At 49.2% G+C, this 17,951-nt stretch overlaps 1 protein-coding gene across 19 annotated transcripts in view; it reads left to right on the forward strand.

Moving 5' to 3' along the window:
* WDR62 (WD repeat domain 62) overlaps positions 1-17,951 on the forward strand; it is a 50,486-nt gene that overhangs the window by 12,689 nt on the left and 19,846 nt on the right. For 14 of the 19 annotated variants that reach the window (XR_010153819.1, XR_010153820.1, XR_010153821.1 and 11 more), the window contains exons 7-12: positions 271-453; positions 4,199-4,359; positions 5,989-6,178; positions 14,060-14,197; positions 15,696-15,874; positions 17,288-17,379. Coding sequence is in view for 14 of the 19 variants with exons in the window: in XM_009435407.4 (XP_009433682.4) it covers positions 271-453; positions 4,199-4,359; positions 5,989-6,178; positions 14,060-14,197; positions 15,696-15,874; positions 17,288-17,379 (943 nt within the window). In the remaining 5 variants the exon portion in view is untranslated. The remainder of the gene's footprint in view (positions 1-270; positions 454-4,198; positions 4,360-5,988; positions 6,179-14,059; positions 14,198-15,695; positions 15,875-17,287; positions 17,380-17,951) is intronic. The other 5 variants (XM_009435408.4, XM_054673347.1, XM_054673349.1 and 2 more) reach the window with 1 other exon arrangement.

Genomic DNA, 17,951 nt, shown 5'->3' on the forward strand with positions numbered 1-17,951 from the left:
CAGGGGCCCAGCTGCTGCTTCTGGGCCTACTCTCAGGGTGCTGATGCACAGGCCCTGCCAGGAACCCCCTGACCCTGGGACCAGCTCTCATTCTTGGACTGCTGCTGTCCAGCCCCTCTGTCCAGAGTGGCAGGGTTCTAGTGTTTTCTTCCCTTCTCCTCCATTTGGAAGAGCTTCTTAGAGTTCTCCTGTTTTGTTGTGTCCTATCATCTGGTCATGCAGGGCCCAGCTGTGTGGACAAGTATCTCACTACGCCCTCTGTGTCTCCAGGTGACGAGCACAGTGCCCCTTGTAGGGCGCTCGGGCATCCTGGGCGAGCTGCACAACAACATCTTCTGTGGTGTGGCCTGCGGTCGGGGCCGGATGGCGGGCAGTACCTTCTGCGTGTCCTACTCGGGCCTCCTCTGCCAGTTCAATGAGAAGAGGGTGCTGGAGAAGTGGATCAACCTGAAGGTACCACCTCCCTCTCTGCCATCAGCTGGACAGACTCTTTCTCGTGATATGTGTCTGCAGGGGTGCTCATCAGCATTGACCACACAGGTTCTGCTTATGTGACTAGTGGTGAATGACTCCCACTCTCTGAGCTTAAGGTTCCACATCTGTAAAATGGGAGTACTGCTGCCCTCCCCGCAGAGCTGATAAGGAAGTCACGTGAGATAACATAGGCAAGGCAGTGAGCACGGTGCTTGGTACCCTGAAATGGGCTCAAGGTGACAGTTGTTTTCCCATGACTATTTGATCTACTTCACATTTCTTTTCTCCTTTGAGCACTCTGGCTGGTAGAGGATTGCATTTTTTTTTTAATTTATTTATTTATTTTTATTGATCATTCTTGGGTGTTTCTCCCAGAGAGGGATTTGGCAGGGTCATAGGACAATAGTGGAGGGAAGGTCAGCAGACAAACAAGTGAACAAAGGTCTCTGGTTTTCCTAGGCAGAGGACCCTGCGGCCTTCCGCAGTGTTTGTGTCCCTGGGTACTTGAGATTAGGGAGTGGTGATGACTCTTAACGAGTCTGCTGCCTTCAAGCATCTGTTTAACAAAGCACATCTTGCACCGCCCTTAATGCATTTAACCCTGAATGGACACAGCACATGTTTCAGAGAGCACAGGGTTGGGGGTAAGGTCATAGATCAACAGCATCCCAAGGCAGAAGAATTTTTCTTAGTACAGAACAAAATGAAGTCTCCCATGTCTGCTTCTTTCTACACAGACACAGCAACAATCTGATTTCTCTATCTTTTCCCCACCTTTCGCCCTTTTCTATTCCACAAAACCGCCATTGTCATCATGGCCCGTTCTCAATGAGCTGTTGGGTACACCTCCCAGACGGGGTGGTGGCTGGGCAGAGGGGCTCCTCACTTCCCAGAAGGGGCGGCCAGGCAGAGGCGCCCCCCACCTCCCGGACGGGGCGGCGGCAGGGCGGAGGCGGGCCCCCACCTCCCTCCCAGACAGGCCGGCTGGCCGGGCGGGGGCTGACCCCCCCACCTCCCTCCCAGACAGGGCAGCTGGCCGGGCGGGGGCTGACCCCCCACCTCCCTCCCGGACGGGGCAGCTGGCCGGGCAGGGGCTGACCCCCCCACCTCCCTCCCAGACAGGGCAGCTGGCCGGGCGGGGGCTGACCCCCCACCTCCCTCCCGGACGGGGCAGCTGGCCGGGCAGGGGCTGACCCCCCCACCTCCCTCCCGGACTGGGCCGCTGGCTGGGTGGGGGCTGACCCCCACCTCCCTCCCGGACGGGGCGGCTGCTGGGCGGAGACGCTCCTCACTTCCCAGACGGGGCGGCTGCCGGGCAGAGGGACTCCTCACTTCTCAGATGGGGCGGCTGCCGGGCAGAGGGGCTCCTCACTTCTCAGACGGGGCGGCTGCCGGGCGGAGGGGCTCCTCACTTCTCAGACGGGGCGGCTGCCGGGCGGAGGGGCTCCTCACTTCTCAGATGGGGCGGCCAGGCAGAGACGCTCCTCACCTCCCAGACGGGGTCGCGGCCGGACAGAGGCGCTCCTCACATCCCAGACGGGGTGGCGGGGCAGAGGCGCTCCCCGCATCTCAGACGATGGGCGGCCAGGCAGAGACGCTCCTCACTTCCTAGATGGAATGGCAGCCGGGAAGAAGCGCTCCTCACTTCCCAGATTGGGCAGCCGAGCAGAGGGGCTCCTCACATCCCAGACGATGGGCGGCCAGGCAGAGACGCTCCTCACTTCCCAGATGGGGTGGCGGCTGGGCAGAGGCTGCAATCTCGGCACTTTGGGAGGCCAAGGCAGGCGGCTGGGAGGTGGAGGTTGTAGCTAGCTGAGATCGCGCCACTGCACTCCAGCCTGGGCAACATTGAGCACTGAGTGAACGAGACTCCGTCTGCAATCCCGGCACCTCGGGAGGCCGAGGCTGGCGGACCACTCGCGGTTAGGAGCTGGAGACCAGCCCGGCCAACACAGCGAAACCCTGTCTCCACCAAAAAAATACGAAAACCAGTCAGGCGTGGCGGCGCACACCTGCAATCGCAGGCACTCGGCAGGCTGAGGCAGGAGAATCAGGCAGGGAGGTTGCAGTGAGCCGAGAGGGCAGCAGTACAGTCCAGCTTCGGCTCGGCATCAGAGGGAGACTGTGGAAAGAGAGGGAGAGGGAGACAGTGGGGAGAGGGAGAGGGAGAGGGAGACCGTGGGGAGAGGGAGAGGGAGACCGTTGGGAGAGGGAGAGGGAGAGGAGGATTGCATTTTTTAAAAATTGGAGGTACCATTGATTTAATAACTTTTCAGTCAAAAAAGACTACACAAAATACATAAACTTTTATTTATTTTTATTTATTTTTACTTTTTTTTTTTTTTTGAGATGGCGTCTCACTTGTTGCCCAGGCTGGAGTGCAGTGGCGCAATCTCAGCTCATTACAAGTTCCACCTCGCAGGTTCAAGCAATTCTCCTGCCTCAGCCTCCCAAGTAGCTGGGATTACAGGTGCCTGCCACCACGCACAGCTAATTTTTGTATTTTTAGTAGAGACAGGGTTTTACCATGTTGGCCTGGCTGGTCTCGAACTCCTGACCTTTAGTGATCCATCCATCTTAGCCTCCCACTGCGCCCGGCCATAAACTTTTAAACTAAAGCATGATCTATCGATACATTGCGGAGCTTCTTTCCTTTAGTATCTGAAGGTTTGAGTCAAAGCTGTTTTCCCATCTGGAATCAGTTGCCCATTTGGCTATCTGCCCGAGCATTGTGGTTTCCTCTCCTGTTCCTGGCCTGCCTTTGTGACTCACTCCGGAGATCACCTTCGAGGTTAATGGCATGTGGAAGAGTTCCAAGTTTTATCTCTGTCCTAGTTGGTTAAACATCATTTTCTCTTTTTCAAGCAAGTGAAAAGCTTTCAATAGATAGATGTTTATTTCCTAAGCACTAAATGACTCATAAATTAAGTCCCTGTAGATTTGGAAAAACTCCTTAAACTGTGTCTAGAGGTCTAGCACTTCCTAGTAGGATAGACAGTCCTTTCTAGATACTGTAACTTTTTTCTGTACCGCTTTGGAGTACAGTCTTTATGAAGTTGTTTGTAAGCAAAAGGGAATAAAATTTAAGCCTAAAGGCTGGGCGCGGTGGCTCACATCTGTAATCCCAATGCTTTAGGAGGCCGAGGCAGGTGGATCACCTGAGGTCAGGAGTTCAAGACCAGCCTGACCAACATGGTGAAACCCCATCTCAAAATACAAAAAATTAGCTGGGTGTGGTGGCGGGCGCCTATAATCCCAGCTACTCTGGAGGCCGAGGCAGGAGAATCGCTTGAACCCAGGAGGTGGAAGTTGCAGTGAGCCGAGATTGTGCCATTGCACTCCAGCCTGGGTGACAACAAAAAACTCTATCTCAAAAAAAAAAAAAATTTAAGCCTAAAATTCAACCCTGTTACTACAAGTGACTTACCTGAAGTTGCAGTCTGCTGAACAGGTATTTTCCATACACAGCTACGTTTCTCTGTAGACAGCAGTGACAATTCTGTTTCCGTTCATGCCTCTGCCTACCTGCTGGCACATGTCTTTCAATAGCAGCAGTATACTATATCCTGATTTCACAAATCTTAAAATATGCTAAAATGGGTGTCTTAGACCCAAGGAACTGTAAGTCTTCTCTGGAGGCCTAAGGCTGCTCTGTCAGTCCCCGTATCCCTGGGCCAGGCCACGTGAAGCACCAAATCCACTGGGGTCCCTTTTGCCCCTACAGGTCTCCCTGTCTTCCTGCCTCTGTGTCAGCCAGGAGCTCATCTTCTGTGGCTGCACAGATGGGATAGTCCGCATCTTCCAGGCCCATAGCCTGCACTACCTCGCCAACCTGCCCAAGCCACACTACCTTGGGGTAGACGTGGCACAGGGCCTGGAGCCCAGGTACTGCCCTGTGGGGAGAGGGAATGGGAGGGGCCCACCCAGAGTCTGTCCACTGGCATTCATCCATGCTTCCAGATCCATCTATCTGTCTGTCCATCCCACAAATACCCATCATGACTCTCAGCCCTGGGCATTACAAAGCAGAAAAGTCCTTGCCTTCCGAGGCAAGCCTCACAGTGAGAAGTGAGGCTGGGTAGGGGGAAGAAACAGCGAGAAAACAAAGGAATAAACAATATCATTTCAGATAGCGGTCAGCATGGTGAAGAACAGTGCAGAGCAGGTGTGAATGTGGCAGAGTGTTTCCATCCACATGGCTGACCCCTACTAAGTGGCTGCTAAGTGCCAGCCCTGGGCTGGAAGCAGGACACGCCTATTATAATGAAGCAGCAAAATCTCTGCCTCTCTGCAGTATAGCAAGGGGGCTCGATGATAAGCAAGTACACGAAAAAGATAATTTCAATAGGCATCAGTGCTTTGGGGAACACAGCAGGGACTCGGGAAGGAGAGTGACCGGGGTGGGCTGTGCTGATTGGGTGCCTGGTGAGAAGGAGCCGCTGTGTGGAGAGCTGGGTCCCAGCAGTTGAGGTGACAGCACACTGGGCTTGTTATGTTGCAGGAATAGTAAGGGACTGTGTGGCCAGAGCCCAGTGTGTCCGGGGAGGATGGTGGGAGATGAGGCCAGTGTGGGGCGCCTGTAGTCTATCCTCAGGTCAGTGGGCAGTTGCTGGGGTTTCGGGCGTTGGGGTAAATGACCAGGCCTTACATGTTAGGTCCCTCAGCTGCTGTGTCGAGAGTGGATAGAAGCACTAGGCTGTGGCTTTCTTCTCCTTTGTTGCAAGTCTGTTTTATGGAATTGGGGGCCACCTAACCAGGGGGTGCCAGGTGCCTAGGGCTGCCTCTTTGTGGATTTCTGGATGCTAGCTCCTGGGTGCCTTTTCCACGACAGGGCCTGAACAGGAGAACTGGGTGTCATGAAGGAAAGGAGGGGGCGAGCAACCCACAGGCAGTGTTGTGTTGTAGTAGTCGGGCTCACAGCTCTGCTTTCTTCTGTTGTGCTCTGTGACCTTGGGAAGGTGACTATACCTCCCTGTGCTTCCATTTTCTCATGTGTAAAATACAGTACCTAGCTCTTATCGTGGTTGTGAGAATTTATTGCAGGTAAAACTCTCGGCCTGGCACAGTGTAAATGCTCAGTAAACTGTAGCCTTCATAGGGAGACCCAGGGCCAAGGGACAGCTCCCCAGCCTCCTTAGGACACAGAGGCTTTTTGATCATGCGTTGGTGAGGCCAAGAAGAGGTGGGACCTGAGATACATGCCTATTATCTTTCTATGCTCAGAGAGAGAGCAGGAGCTTGGGTTGGGTGAAATGATGGGCGATAAATGTTCATAGGAATCAAAAACTCAATTGCTCTCAGGGCCAGGCAAAAATTTCCGGTTTGTAGCCTCTATATGAAAAGCAAAGCAGAGGAAGAGGGAAGAGGGAAAAGTAGAATTGGAGCAGGAGAGATGGATGGCCACAAATACCATGAGGGATGGCATTGCCGGGGAGGCATCTCCACTGTCACTAGAGGTGGCTGTCACTACTCAGTGACATTGATGGTGATTGATTACCCATGTGGCCTTGTTAGCTTCCTCTTCCACAGGAAGGCGGAAGCAGTCTACCCAGATACAGTGGCACTGACCTTCGACCCCATCCACCAGTGGCTGTCCTGCGTGTATAAGGACCACAGCATCTACATCTGGGATGTCAAGGACATCAACGGAGTGGGCAAGGTGTGGTCAGAGCTCTTCCACAGCTCCTACGTTTGGAACGTGGAGGTGAGCCCCCCCCCACCCCCTTGCCCCTGCTTGGCCTCTGCACAGTTCCCCACAGTTTGGGAACCCATTCAGTAATTCCTTCAGAAGATACTCATTGACTCCCTCCTATGCGTCAGGCCCTGTCCTAGGTGCTGAGGACACAGACACAAAAACCCTGCCCTTAACGAGCTCACATTTGTATGGGAAAGGAAACCTGGAAACATCATCAGTGAATAACACGCCAAGCAGCAGTAACCCTCTGAAGAAAAATGAGGCGGGGAAGGGGAAGGGGAATGCAGGTGGTATTCTAGAGAGGAGAGGGGTCAGGGAAGGCCTCCCTGAGGACATATGAGCAGAGACCTGCAGGAAATCGGGGAGTTAGACCTGCAACTGCTGGGGAGAACCACAAGCACAGAGGCCCTGCGGCAGGAACATGCACTCCACAGAGAGCTTTGCTGTGGAGGTCGTTTATGTATTTCACTGCTTTTTTCAAAAAGGAGTTGAAGACGGGGCATGGTGGCTCACACCTGTAATCCCAACACTTTGGGAATCTGAGGCGGGAGGATCACTTGAGCCCAGGAGTTTGAGACCAGCCTGGGCGACACAAGACCCTGTCTCTACAAATAATTTTTAAAAATTAGCCAGGCATGGTAGCACACACGTGTGGTCCCAGCTACTCAAGACGTGGAGGCAGGAAGATCACTTGAGCCTGGGATGTCAAGGCTGCAGTGAGCTGTGATTGTGCCACCACACTCCCACACTCCAGCCTGGGTAACAGTGAGACCATGTCTAGAAAAAAAAAAAAAGTTTTGAAGTTTTTATTTTCTGAGAATGAATTTGTGGGTTTTTAAAAATTCTCTAAAGTTAACCAGGCACAGTGGCTCATGCCTGTAGTCCCAGCACTTTGGGAAATCGAAGTGGGCAGATTGCTTGAGTCCAGGGGTTCGAGATCAGCCTGGGCAACATGAGGAAACCCCGGCTTTACAAAAAATACATAAAAATTAGCCAGGCGCGCCTATAGTTGCAGCTACTCGGCAGGGGCTGCGGCGGGGGGCTGAAAATTTCTTACTGGGAATGTTTGTCCTAGGGAAATTGGGTTTTCAGTGGCCAGATTCAGGATCGTGAGAAAGAACTTTGTCCTTTTGAATAGGCAGCATTTAGCCTATGACTCTGGTTGAATCTGTCTGCCTTCATGGGGCTGACGTTTTTGTTGACAGCACTTTTTTTCCACTCAAAGAATGTTTTTTAATAACTTTTAAAATTCCTATATGAAATTTTTAAAAATTTGGGATAATAGGTGAAATATTACAGATAAGGCTACAGTCCACGTTGATGACTTCCCTGCCCCCAGTTCTGCTCTCTCTCGCCCTCACCATTATCAATTTTATTATGGGTGTCTTCAGTTGATTTTCTTTGCATCTCCTTATTGTTTATGTATATAGCTGTTCAACAACAGTATCTGTGGATAGATCTTTTCATCAGTTCTAGAAAATTCTCAGCCAATACTGCTTCTACCCTCTTCTCTCTCTCTTTTTTTTTTTTTTTTTTTTTTTTCAGACGGAGTTTCACTCTTGTTGCCCAGGCTGGAGTGCAATGGTGTGATCTCGGTTCACCGCATCCTCCGCCTCCCGGGTTCAAGTGATTCTCCTGCCTCAGCCTCTCAAGTAGCTGGGATTACAGGCATGCGCCACCACGCCTTGCTAATTTTGTATGTTTAGTAGAGACGGGGTTTCTCCATGTTGGTCAGGCTGGTCTTGAACTCCCGACCTCAGGTGATCCACCTGCCTTGGCCTCCCAAAGTGCTGGGATTACAGGCATGAGCCACCATGCCCGGCCTATTCACTCTCTTCTAAGGTTCTATCTAACTCTAAGGTTCTATCTGTATTCTTCATGTTTCTGAAAATAAAAATCACACAAAAGATATGTAGAGTTTATCAATTATTGTTAGCAGCTTTTTTTCCCCCCCAAGACGGAATCTGGCTGTGTTGCCCAGTCTGGAGTGCAATGGCACAATCTAAGCTCACTGCAACCTCCACCTCCTGCGTTCAAACAATTCTCCTGCCTCAGCCTCCCGAGTAGCTGGGATTACAGGCAGCCGCCACCATGCCTGGCTAATTTTTGTGTTTTTAGTAGAGATGGGGTTTAACCATGTTGGCCAGGCTGGTTTCAAACCCCTGACCTCAAGTGATCTGCCTGCCTCGGCCTCCCAAAGTGCTGGGATTACAGGCGTGAGCCACTGTGCCTGGCCTGTTAGCGGCTATTGATGCTCAGTTCCTGGACCCTTTTATTTATTGAGGGTTGCAATATGGTGATATTCTAAATCTGTAATTTATTTTTATTAGTTGGACTACTTACGTGAAGAGATATTTGCTCTCATCTGCCATTTGGTCACCCAGTGCTATACTTCATATAGGAAAGGCAGGAGAAATACTTGATTCTTTCCCTTTATTTACCAGTTTTCAAGATAATGAATTGGTTCCCTATCCTCTAAAGGTAACTAGTTTTATTTAATATCATTATAAACTCATATATATTTAAATATATCAGATATGTTTTAATCTATTGTAATTATTAACTTTATTGGAGCTCATATCATCCCATCTTTGGCCAGTGAGAGCCTCTTAACATTGGCTCCTGAGTCCTTTGGACATGACCCTAGTATTTCTTGATAGCCACCTTGCTGCCTGGGATGCCAATATGTTCCAGTCTCATCTTGTACATTTCCTGTCACACATCAGGAATCAACCATTTCCTGAAAAGACCATGTTTTTTTTTTGGGCTGGGTGCAGTGGCTCATGCCTGTAATCCCAGCACTTTGGAAGGCTGGGGCAGGGGAATTACCCGAGCCCAGGAGTTTGAGACCAACCTGGCCAACATGGTGAAACCTTGTCTCCACTAAAATACAAAAAATTAGCCGGGCATGGTGGCAGGCGCCTGTAGTCCTAGCTACTCAGGAGGCTGAGGCATGAGAATTGCTTGAACCCGGGAGGCAGAGGTTGCAGTAAGCCAAGATCAAGCCACTGCACTCCAATCTGGGTGAGAGAGTGAGATCCTATCTCAAAAAAAAAAAGAAAAGAAAAGAAAAAAGAGAAAGAGAAGGCCAGGGTTTTCTTTTAGTACAAATTGGGACTTCAGAATCACAGGTTGGGTGTTAGGGATGCTCATAGCTATTGGGTCGTTGCTTCCAGAAGCCTAGTTCTTAAGGACACAGGGGATGGTGGAATTAGAATATCCCCCGTAACTCATTTGCTTTTTCCCACATTATACATGCAACAGTCTGAGAATGGACAACTCTTCAATTCTGAAGATAGTTAAAACAATTGTAATGCATATGTTCTCTCTGTTCTCTCCAATTTTTAAAATAGTTATACTATATTTACAGGATCTGAATATGTAGCCATTATATACTATAGTGTCTCCCTTTTGACCCCTGTTTATTTTGGAATGGGGAATTATATATGTGTGTATATATATATATAAAATGATAAAATATACATGACATCAAGTTCACCATTTCAACTATTTTAAATTGTACCATTTGGTGGCATTTAGTACACTTACAGTGTCATGCAGCCATCATTACTCTCTAGTTTCAGAACATTTTCATCACCCACCCACCCCAAAAAATCCTGTATCTGTTAAGCAGTCCTCCCCATTCCTCACTCCCCCCATCCATGGAAATGACTAATCTGCTTCTGTCTTTATGGATTTGCCTGTTCTGAATCTTTTCTTTTCTCTCCTTCTTTCCTTCCTTCCTTCCTTTTTTTTTTTTTTTTTTTTTTTTTTTTTGAGATGGAGTCTCACTCTGTCGCCCAGGCTGGAGTGATGCAGTGGCACGATCTCGGCTCACTGCAAGCTCCGCCTCCCGGGTTCACGCCATTCTTCTTCCTCAGCGTCCCGAGCAGCTGAGACTACAGGCACGCGCCACCACACCCAGCTAATTTTTTGTATTTTTAGTAGAGACTAGGTTTCACCATGTTAGCCAGGATGGTCTCGATCTCCTGACCTCGTGATCCGCCCACCTCAGCCTCCCAAAGTGGTGGGATTACAGGCATGAGCCACCATGCCAGGCTGTTTCCTTTCTTTTCCTCTTTCTTTCTTTTTTTTTTTGGATGGAGTCTCGCTTTGTCACCCAGACTGGAATACAGAGGCACAATCTCGGCTCACTGCAACCTCCACCTCCCGAGTTAAGCTATTCCCATGCTTCAGTCTCTAGAGTAGCTGGGATTACAGGCACATGCCACCATGCCTGATGAATTTTTTGTATTTTAGTAGAGACAGGGTTTCACCATGTTGCCCAGGCTGGTTTCAAACTCCTGAGCTCAGGTGATCTGCCCGCCTCGGCCTCCCAAAGTGCTAGGATTACAGGCTTGAGCCACCATGCCTGACCTGAATATTCCTTATAAGTGAAATCATAGACTATGTGGGCTTTTGTGCCTGGCTTTCACTTAGCATAATGTTTTCAAGATATATCCATGTTGTAGCATGTGTCAGTACTTCATTCCTTTTTATGGTGGAATAATATTTCATTGTACGGATAGAACACATTTTGTTCTCTTTTATCAGTTGACGGCCACTTGGGTTTTTTTCTACCTTATGGCTATTGCGAATACCACTGCTATGAACATGTAAGTACAAGTTTTTTTGTTTTGTTTTTTTTTTGAAACGGAGTCTCACTCTGTCGCCCAGGCTGGGGTGCAGTGGCATGATCTCCGCTCACTGCAACCTCAGGCTCCCAGGTTCAAGCGATTCTTCTGCCTCAGACTCCTGAGTAGCTGGGATTACAGGCACGCACCACCATGCCTGGCTAATTTTTGTTTTTTTAGTGGAGACACGGTTTCGCCGTGTTGGCCAGGTTGGTCTCGAACTCCTCACCTCAAGTGATTTGCCCACCTCGGCCTCCCAAAGTGCAGGGATTACAGGCGTGAGCCACTGTGCCTGACCTAGTTCTTTCTTTCAGTTACATCACTTTGTTTCTGAGTTTTTGTAGGTTGTTTTTCATACCTTGGATCATTTTTTAAATATCTTACCTTCTTTTGAAACAGTAGGCCCAGCGTGATGGCTCACGTCGGTAATCCCAACACTCTGGGAGGCCGAGGCAGGTGGATCACCTGAGGTCAGGAGTTTGAGACCAGCCTGGCCAACATGGCAAAACCCCGTCTCTGCTAAAAATACAAAAAATTAGCTGGCCGTGGTGGCGGGCACCTGTAATCCCAGCTACTTGGGGGGCTGAGGCAGGAGAATTGCTTGAACCTGGGAGGCAGAGGTTGCAGTGAGCCAAGATCGTGCCATTGCACTCCAGCCTGGGCGACAGGGCGAGACTCTGTCAAAAAAAAAAAAAAAAACAAAGTAAGTTATAGTTTTTATCTTTTTTTGTGAAAATATGTTTCTGCTGTGCTTTTTATTTTTTTTTTCTTTTTTAAGAGTAACTATTGGATTTGACCTTGGTCCTTTCCTGTTGTTCATTTTTATGTGATACCAGTTTTTCTGAAATTTTAGAAGTTGGTGTGCTTCAGGACAGATTTTCCAACTACACAAGAAGAACTCTGTCTTTTCTTTTTTTTGTGGGGGTGAGGTGGCATGTTTTGTTTTGTTTTCGAAAAGGAGTCTCACTGTTACCTAGGCTGGAGTGCAGTGGCATGATCACAGCTCACTGAAGCCTCAACCTCATAGGCACAAGCAGTCCTCCTGCCTCAGCCTCCCGAGTAGCTGGGACCACAGGCATGCACTACCATGCCCGGCTAATTTTTTATTTTTGGTAGAGATGGGATCTCATTATACTGCCCAGGCTTGTTTCAAACTTGGGCTCAAGCAATCCTCCTGCCTCAGCCTCCCAAAGTGCTGGGATTGCAGGCTTCTGTTATTTTTATGCTGTGTTAAAATATGGCAGCCTGCTTTCTGATACTTCCTTTTTGTGGTCCTCTTTATCTATTATGTCTCTTCTTTCATCTCAATCTCCTCTTTACTTTATTTCTTCTGTCCCTGTTGTGATTGGTCAATTTCATTTCTACTCTTAGCAGTTTCTTTTCAGTGTGGAGCTTTGTCCTGGAAGGACAAAGTTCACAGGATCTTCTCCAGTCCCTTTTGGCCTTACCCCTTGCACTCAACTGCTGCTGGGGTGGATGAAACCCTCCTAGTTTCAGCTGCTGTTCAGTTTGGCCCAGTGTGCTTTCCAATGAACACCTCTTGGCTACTTTGGAATTATCCTGTTGCTGGGTCTGTCAGATGCCTTATTACTTCTCTGTCTCCCACATGCATGCTGATGATATGTAGGTCTTGTGATTGGTGGTGGTTTGTCCCACTCACTTGTATTTTGGGGTTTATGGGAGTATTTTGTCACTGAGTTTTGCTATAAATGTTGTCTGTAGGTTTGGGTTTTGCTATCTGGTTGATGTTTTTCTTATGTCGAGATTTTGGGAGATTAAAAAAATTAATGCCGCTACTATCATCTTCCCAGTTCTCAATCTTCCATATTTTGAAATCTCTTTATATGGTGGCTCTTTGTCCTTCTCAGCTTCATTCTAAATATCTTTAGTTTTGTCTTTCAGTTCACTTAATTTTCTCCTCAGTTATATCTAATCTTTGGTTTTTAATGTTTTTATTTTTTTATTATTTTTTTTTGAGACGGAGTCTCCCTCTGCCGCCCAGGCTGGAGTGCAGTGGCGCGATCTCGGCTCACTGCAAGCTCCGCCTCCCAGGTTCACACCATTCTCCTGCCTCAGCCTCCTGAGTAGCTGGGACTACAGGTGCCTGCCACCACGCCCGGCTAATTTTTTGTATTTTTTTTTTTTTTAGTAGAGACGGGGTTTCATCGTGTTAGTCAAGATGGTCTCAATCTCCTGACCTCGTGATCCTCCCGCCTCGGCCTCCCGAAGTGCTGGGATTACAGGCGTGAGCCACCATGCCCGGCCTATTTTTTATTTTTTTATTTTTATTTTTTTGAGATGGAGTTTCGCTCTTGTTACCCAGACTGGAGTGCAATGGCGCGATCTTGGCTCACTGCAACCTCCGCCTCCCAGATTCAAGCAATTCTGCTGCCTCAGCCTCCCAAGTAGCTGGGATTACAGGTGTGCACCACCACGCCCAGCTAATTGTGTATTTTTAGTAGAGACGGGGTTTCTCCATGTTGAGGCTGGTCTCAAACTCCTGACCTCAGGTGATCCGCCCACCTCAGCCTCCCAAAGTGCTGAGATTACAGGCATGAGCCACCGCGCCCGGCCAATATGTTTTTATTATTCATTTCTAGAAGCTGTTCTGTTTTGGTCTTTTTCAGCCCTGCTTGGTTAATCTTTATAATTTCTGGTTGGCTGCACACTTTTAATCTTGTCAAAATTATCTTTTAGTTCTTCAAACATATTGAATGTAGTTATTTTATATTCTGTCTGATAATTCCAATTTGGGTTTTTTTATTTTGTTTTTGGTTTGTCTGTCTGTTTGTTTGTTTTGAGACACAGTCTCATATGTTGGCCAGAGTAGACTTGAACTGCTGGTCTCAAGCAATCCTCCTGCCTCAGCCTCCCAAGTAGCTGGGACTACAGGCATGCGCCACCTCCCCTGATTTAATAATTCCAGTATTTAAAGTCTTGCTAGACTCTGTTGCTTCTGCTGCTTCTTGCTGATGGTACCTCATTTTCTTTTGTGCTTAGTCATGTTTGATTGAGTTCCACATTTCCCTTGGAAGTTTATTTGAGGGTATGTGTTAAGGCCTAGGCTGAAGGTGGGACATGGATGATATATGGTAGCATTTTGTGTCCTTTTTTTTTCTTGTTTATTTTTAGCATAGAAGGTATTGCACGATACCTGTTTATCTTTAACTTACTTTTTTTTTTTCCATGAAAATGCAACAGTAAGTCATAGTGCTGTCATTGAGTCATCCTTTGCCTTGTCCTCTGGGAACTGTAGGTGTATCCTGAGTTTGAAGACCAGAGAGCTTGTTTGCCATCAGGATCCTTTCTGACTTGTTCTTCAGACAACACCATTCGCTTCTGGAACTTGGACAGCAGCCCTGATTCTCACTGGCAGAAAAACATCTTCAGCAATGTGAGTGGCTTCCTTTGTGAACCATCTTTCAGGAGGAACAAAGACCTACTGTAAGCTTGAATGCAGGGGCAGGAGAGAGTCTGATGGACCCTAGATGTTAGGTTCCATGAGGGCAAGAGCCGGCAACCAAAGCAGGTCCCTCTCTGCATCGCTGCCTCTTGTTTCTCTTTCTCCTGCCCCCTCTCTGAGGTGGCACGCTCTATCCTCTCTGATTCTTTGCCAGTTGGCTCCTGCTCTGCAGATGTGTGGACGTGGCCACTCCCGGCAGCCCAACACACCCAGCCCAGGTGAAATTGCTTCCTAAGTCTTGAGATGGAATTCCCTGGGAGAGCACCTGATGAGCCAGGCCATTCAGCTGCCACACAGTGAGGCCTCACGGGGGTGTGGGCAGAATGCTGGCGAGAGCCATGATGGGAGGCTGGGAAGAAAAGTTTGCTGAGGAAATTTTGGTTAGTATTGCAAGCCCAGTGAGAGGGCGTCTCTGGGGAGCTGAGACCTGAGTCATGCATTCATTTATTCTGCAGACACTTATTAACGTCCATGCCAGGTGCTTGGCTACATGCTAGGGACACAACAGTGACTAAGACTCTTCTGTCCTGTGGCACACACAATCTAGTGAGGGCCGACAGTGAACTGACAGCCGTCCATGTTAATGCACAATCACAAGTGCAAAAAGCACTGTGAAGGAAAATGTGCAGGGTGCTAGTAGGACATAGAGCAGCAGCATGTGAACTTATCTGGGACATCCGGAGCAGCTTCCCGCGGAAGGGACAGCTAAGTTGAGATTGGGAAGAGTAAAGAGGGAAGGGGAGAGGGTCTATACTTAGGGAATAGCCTGTATGAAGGCCCTGGGGTGGGAAACAGCTGGGTGAATTGGAAAACCTGAAAGAGGCCAGTGTGATTGGAACTAAAAAGACCCTCCATGCAGGAGGCTGTAGTAGGTGCCCTGCAGGTGCACCTTTATTACTCCCCTCATTCCCTACCCAGTGCTACCATCGTCTCCTCTGTACCTGTGACATACATGCTGTTTTTGGCTGCACGCAATAGAAAAACTCAAAACAAGAGGTAAAAGTTAGGTTTCTGACTCATAAAAGTAGTCTGAAGGTGAAGGTAACCAGTTTAGACCGTTCTGCAGGAAGCCCTTAGGGATCCAAGGGCCTTCCAGCTCTCTACTCTGTCATTTGAGGGAGCAGGCTATGTCCTCATGACCCAGTGTGGCTATGGGGGTTCCTGCTATCATATCTGAGTTCCAGGCTGCAGGATGGAGAAAAGACAGCAGAAGAATACGTGCTTGCTTTATATTTAATAGTTCAGAATTTATTCACATATTCTTATCTAGCTGCAGGGGAGGCAAGGAAATAATTATTCTGATTGGTGAAACTCCCAGCTCAAAATTAGAGTTGTATTACTAACGAAGAAGAGACTGGCTATGGACAGACACGATTTCAGAGGTGCTTCTGAGCTGCTCGTGCTGACCTCAGCCCTGTCCTTCCTGCAGACCCTGCTGAAGGTCGTGTACGTGGAGAATGACATCCAGCACCTGCAGGACATGTCACACTTCCCAGACCGAGGGAGCGAGAATGGGACACCCATGGACGTGAAAGCCGGGGTGCGGGTCATGCAGGTCAGTCCTGACGGCCAGCATTTGGCTTCAGGCGACCGAAGTGGAAATCTGAGGCAAGTGGGCCCTGGCAGTGTCCAGTGTACACCTCCCAGCTCCAGCTCAGGTTCTCAGGGCAGTGGGCAGAAGCCCTGGCCTTGGCACCTCCTGCTGCCCATTGGGAATGAGGGGCTGTGAATAGTAATCCCATGAACAGCTCCCATTGGGAACTTAAGCTCGTAAGAGGCTTCCAGAAGGGCTGAGAGCACAGTAACTACCAGGACCTTAGCAGCTGGGGTGTGCAGATTTTGCCTATAGAGTGTACAGGCAAGCTCACATGACTCTAGGGCAGAGTGACACTTTCACCAGCCACATGGTACCAGTGCTGAACTGTCACCGAAGATGCCAGCTGGAGGAGGGTCCTGGTGGCTCTGGGAGAGGGGCTATGAGGGTGGGATAGCTGAGGGTTCAGGCTGCTTATGTGCCCTGTTGAGGTTTGGCAGGATGTTACCAACCCAGTAGGTGCTAGTGGGACATAGGCCCTGTTGCTGGGACCAGGTTTAAGATGACAAATGACAGCTGTGACCACCTGGGTATTGGAGCCACTGGGGAATGGAGGAGAGTTGGGGGAAACTAGAGGGGACACAAAGGGGCAGCAGCCACCAGGCAGCCCCAGGAGAGTAGTCTACAAGTTTTCAAACTTTCCTGTTGTCAAGAAGAGCAGAAAGTGCTGATTTTTTTTCTGTGAAATTCTATAATTTTTAAATATTGGCACCTGTTTTGATATCGGTCACTGTATGAGACCAGCTCAGTGTGTCAGTGAGCTGCTCACATTGACATGGCACTGTCTGGAGTGGCAAAACGGTACCAAGAGCCAACATGGGGATAGTGCTCTTCCCCCTTGGTGGGCGCTGGCCTGAGCACTGTGTTGACTGATTTAATCCTCTCACTGACCCTCTGATGTAAGTGATGTTATTGGCACAAGGTGTCTGGAGTAAGATCACACAGGTAGAATGAAGAAGCTGGGATGACTCGATGACTGATTTCATTTGGGGAGAATCAGGAAGGTCTAGATTTGAGACTCTTTTAACAATGAGAGACTGGAATCAAATGTTCTCATCCATAGCTCCTATCCTGGACTATGACCTCTGGCCCCTAGCCCCTGGCCCCTGTCCTACCCCAGGGACCACCTCTGATGCAGCCCTGCGTAAACACCTGCCCCCCTAGAAGACTGTCCTGGATCCCTGGGGCTATGTTCTGGCCCAGGCACCACAAAGGGCTGCTGCCTACTGAGGTGCTCCCTGGTTCAACACGGCTCCCTTTACGATGGCAGGTTTCTAAATGAGAAAAGTGGTTGTGCATGTCTAGAGTATTTGGCCATGATAAGGGGTTCTCATTGTTGGTGGCCTGGCCATTCTGACCTATTCTAGAAGTGGTAGAGCACATGGGGTTGGGGTGTGGGGCTTCAGCGGGCAGTGTGTGTCTCCCAGGATCCACGAGCTGCACTTCATGGACGAGCTGGTCAAGGTGGAGGCCCATGATGCTGAGGTGCTGTGCCTGGAGTACTCCAAGCCAGAGACGGGTGAGCCCGCAGCAGGGGTGGAATGGGGGTCAGGCAGGGAGGCAGCCCCCCTGGCAGGGCCACAGAAAGGGGTAGTTGGTGTCTGGTGGGACTGTGGATGACAGCTGGGAGTTTTGTGTTCGGTAAGGGCCCCTGTAGCTGGACCCTGAGACCAGAGTGGTTGGGACTTCAGAAAGCAAGACACCTGCAGGCAGGACTCAGCTTGACTTGCCCGCTGCTGGTGCCAGCACCCAAGCCAAAGGGGTGGATGTATGAATGAGTGAATTGTGAATGAGCTCAGCTTCTACTGGAGAAGATAGATTGATTGTTAGGCATTATTTTCAAAAAGTTTGAAGCCTATAGAAATATTGGGAGAATATTATAATGAACACCCCATAGGCTTCACCCAAATTCCTCATTTTTTTTTTTTTTGAGATGGAGTCTTGCTGTCACCCAGGCTAGAGGGGAGTGGCACCATCTCCACTGACTGCAGCCTCCACCTCTCTGGTTCAAGTGATTCTCGTGCCTCAGTCTCCCATGTAGCTGGGATTACAGGTGCCTGCTGCCATGCCTGGCCAATTTTTGTATTTTTA

The sequence above is a fragment of the Pan troglodytes genome, chromosome 20, assembly GCF_028858775.2.
Source record: "Pan troglodytes isolate AG18354 chromosome 20, NHGRI_mPanTro3-v2.0_pri, whole genome shotgun sequence".
Classification (NCBI taxonomy): Eukaryota; Metazoa; Chordata; class Mammalia; order Primates; family Hominidae; genus Pan; species Pan troglodytes.